Source organism: Etheostoma spectabile, chromosome 5, assembly GCF_008692095.1.
Source record: "Etheostoma spectabile isolate EspeVRDwgs_2016 chromosome 5, UIUC_Espe_1.0, whole genome shotgun sequence".
NCBI classification, from domain to species: domain Eukaryota; kingdom Metazoa; phylum Chordata; class Actinopteri; order Perciformes; family Percidae; genus Etheostoma; species Etheostoma spectabile.
Window position 1 is genome coordinate 35131622 of NC_045737.1, and position 565 is coordinate 35132186.

General features: G+C 40.4%; 1 protein-coding gene across 1 annotated transcript in view; it reads left to right on the forward strand.

Annotated features, from left to right (window-relative positions):
* The window catches only part of raph1a (Ras association (RalGDS/AF-6) and pleckstrin homology domains 1a), a gene marked incomplete in the record, with an annotated part of 104946 nt that overhangs the window by 46571 nt on the left and 57810 nt on the right, over positions 1 to 565 (forward strand). The window contains 1 exon segment of the mRNA XM_032515390.1: positions 103 to 242. Coding sequence (XP_032371281.1) covers positions 103 to 242 — 140 coding nt within the window.

Here is a 565-nt window from a genome sequence, read left to right on the forward strand (position 1 = left end):
TTTGTATTTTTATGGACCATGAGTCTAAATAATAAAAGGCTATCCCGGAAATGTGTTTCTCTCGTCGCCACGTCTCACATGCCGATGTGTCTGCGTCTGCAGAGGCGTTGAATCAGGGGGAGAACGTGGACCTGGATGCTCTCATGGCGGATCTCTGCTCCATCGAACAGGAACTCAGCACCATCAACGCAAAACCCAACAGCACCGGCAGCATGGCTCGCCTGGGGCTGACCGACACCAAGGTACGCACATGTGCACATCTTTTAACCCTCATGTTGTCTTTCCGTCAAAATTGAAAATCAACCCTTTCGTCGAGACTTTTAATCGACGTGTTTACGTTTTTCTAATGTTTTTGTCCCTTTTTTTCAACAATTGTGACGCTTTTATTCAACGTTTGCAACTTTTTTGATGTTTAACACTACGTAACGCTAACTTAATAACTTTTGTTTAATAGTTATTTTTGGAATTTATGGTCAATAAACCTCCATTTATAGGACTTTTTACCAAATGTTTCAGCTAAAAAAGCAGAAATAATTTAGACTAAAATTAAAGGAATGGATGTTGA